This window comes from Halichondria panicea, chromosome 1 (assembly GCF_963675165.1).
Source record: "Halichondria panicea chromosome 1, odHalPani1.1, whole genome shotgun sequence".
NCBI classification, from domain to species: Eukaryota; Metazoa; Porifera; class Demospongiae; order Suberitida; family Halichondriidae; genus Halichondria; species Halichondria panicea.
Genome location: NC_087377.1, coordinates 6,640,916 through 6,643,230, shown reverse-complemented (window position 1 = coordinate 6,643,230; position 2,315 = coordinate 6,640,916). Strand labels below are relative to the sequence as shown.

Sequence of the window (2,315 nt, the reverse complement as noted above, 5' to 3'; positions counted from 1 at the left end):
AATAGGCTCAACAAAATAGCACAACTGATTGTTACTGTACAACGTTTGATGGTATTGTGATCCAACAATTGAAGCAGCTTCAATTAGGATATTATGATTTCCTTTCTATTCACATCATAATTTTTATGAAAGACAACTTTGTCATTCATCTACAATTAATGTTTGCATGACTGTAATAACCCATAATTATCCTCAGGCTTTTGGTATAGTGAAGATGAATGTATGCATTCCTAAACATTTACACTGAGTGCACATGTAACTCATTATAGATCCACAAAAACGACAGCTTACAGGCATCTCAGTTCTCTGCAATACAAAATGGAGCTCGTTGCACGAATGTGTGTAATGGCAGCTCTATTAGGTTTCGGAATAGCACAGCTCACTAACATGGAGGTAGTTAACAGACTTCTGAGACTGCAAGAACAACAGGACATAATGGGAAGAAATTCACATCAGGTGGCTGAGGTGAGTAATAACACATTAAGAGATTGTCTAGCCTATAATGGAAAGCTAAGCACAAAAATAATTGATTTCTCCCTAGCTGCAGAGTAGCCATTCACAGAGCGAGGAAGAGAGTGACAAGAGTTTGATTAAATGGGACAACAATCTCAACCGTCCTCTGAAGGTGGACTGTGATACTGAAAAAGGAGAAGCTTTGGTTCGAGTGAGAAGCAAGTTTAGCAAAAAGAACAATGATCGCCAGTACAAATGGGACTGTCGTGGTGTTACTAAGCGTGAAGTGGCACTAACTGATTGTGAATGGAGCAAAGAAGTAAACAAACGGAATGGACCAATCAGCTTCATTTGTCCAAAGAATAAGGTCATGGCGGGAGTAAAGAGTAGGACTCACGGGTCTAAAGGTGACCGCAAGTGGAAAGTAAAATGTTGTAAAGCTCGTGGACACATCACAAAAAGTTGCGGAGTCTCTGAGAAGTTAAACAGTTACCATGGGAATATAGACTATAAAGCAAGCCTTGAGGGAGCTGAACCATCAGTGTTCGTGGGTATTCAAAGCCTGGAAAATCCCAAAAAGTAAGTGCCTTTGACATCAAAACATGCATCATAAATTACGTGTTTATACAATGTCACTTTTGGCAACTATTAAACTACACTGAATAAATGTGTGTCATTCTCTTATTATAGTGACCGTATGTGGCAAGTTTTCGAATGTAACTTTGGACCGCCAAAATGTACCCAAGAAACTCAAAATCTGCCTTTGATTAAAGATCAAAATCCACCAAACCATCCCCCTAATGACCGTCACTCCTACAACATCGTACTTGATATGAAGAAGCCAAGTCCTCCTCCGTCTTCAGAGCATAAGAGTCATACGTACACTACTTATTCTAGCCCAACGACGAATGAGGGTGACTACACAATAGAGGTCGATCCAATGAGGGGAGATAGGAAAGTGAACAAAATGACACATGTTGTACAAAAAGACGAGAGTTTAGTCAATCGTAAACGAAACAGGCCACCTAGATTACTTCCAGTGCCACCAGGTACCAGTAAACATCCAGACCTCTCTTCAAAGCATGAGAAAAAATCTGCAACTACTTCCCCATCAAGCAATGCTGGTCACATAATTACGATTATTCCCCGTTTTGATTCGTCTCGTCGTTTCAATAAACATTCACCCCCTTACAGTCTACAATACAAGCAAACCATCCCTAAACAATCCCACGAGCGACACATTCACATCTATCCACCTAAAGGGAATACCCCTGGACTGTTCACTGTATATCCAAGACCTGATATGGGAGCACCCAAAATTCGCTACACCGAACCCCCTAAACCTCCGCAAAGGACACACTATCATGTGCAACTGCCATCAGAGAACTCAAAAACGCCAGCTGACCTGCACTATGATGTACCAATACCTGGGGTGAATAAAGGGGAAAGTGGAATGAAGTACAGTGCACCACTAAATAGGCCGAATGCAAAAGAGAGACAGAAGGTTCAGGAGAACTCTATCGAAGGATTGCTTAGGGAATTAGCAAGAAAGGGCTCCTCCTCGCTAGAGGACTGACTGAACTGATATAGTAATGACCTTATGGCTATAAGCAAGGTCCGTATTGCTAGAATATACGAACATTGCATTTGTGCTAATTATTATAAATACCCTATAGCGGGTTATTTTCATATGGTGGAAATTTTCGTATATTTCTTATTGGAGAGTATAATTATTATACGAAAATTAAAACTACGAAATTATCCTACCGCAATAGATTCAACGTCACATCCTGAGCTGTACAAATAGTATATACTTTATACGAAAATTTGCACCAACAAAAATTACCCGGTATACGGTAATA

At 40.1% G+C, this 2,315-nt stretch overlaps 1 protein-coding gene across 1 annotated transcript; it reads left to right on the top strand.

The window, feature by feature from the left end:
- The first annotated feature begins 306 nt into the window (after window positions 1-306).
- On the top strand, window positions 307-2,195 carry LOC135338461 (uncharacterized). The gene is made up of 3 exons (XM_064534605.1): window positions 307-465; window positions 542-1,032; window positions 1,144-2,195. Exons 1-3 carry the CDS (start codon window positions 319-321, stop codon window positions 2,027-2,029), a joined length of 1,524 nt encoding a protein of 507 aa, XP_064390675.1. The 5' UTR covers window positions 307-318; the 3' UTR covers window positions 2,030-2,195.
- The last annotated feature ends 120 nt before the right edge of the window (window positions 2,196-2,315 follow it).

Bases quoted from the DNA above. Each gene is read 5' to 3' on its own strand.
- LOC135338461 (XM_064534605.1), top strand. From the start codon at position 319: ATGGAGCTCGTTGCACGAATGTGTGTAATGGCAGCTCTATTAGGTTTC. The intron at 466-541 runs GTGAGTAATAAC...ATTTCTCCCTAG, and splicing joins ATTCACATCAGGTGGCTGAG to CTGCAGAGTAGCCATTCACA. The intron at 1,033-1,143 runs GTAAGTGCCTTT...CTCTTATTATAG, and splicing joins AGCCTGGAAAATCCCAAAAA to TGACCGTATGTGGCAAGTTT.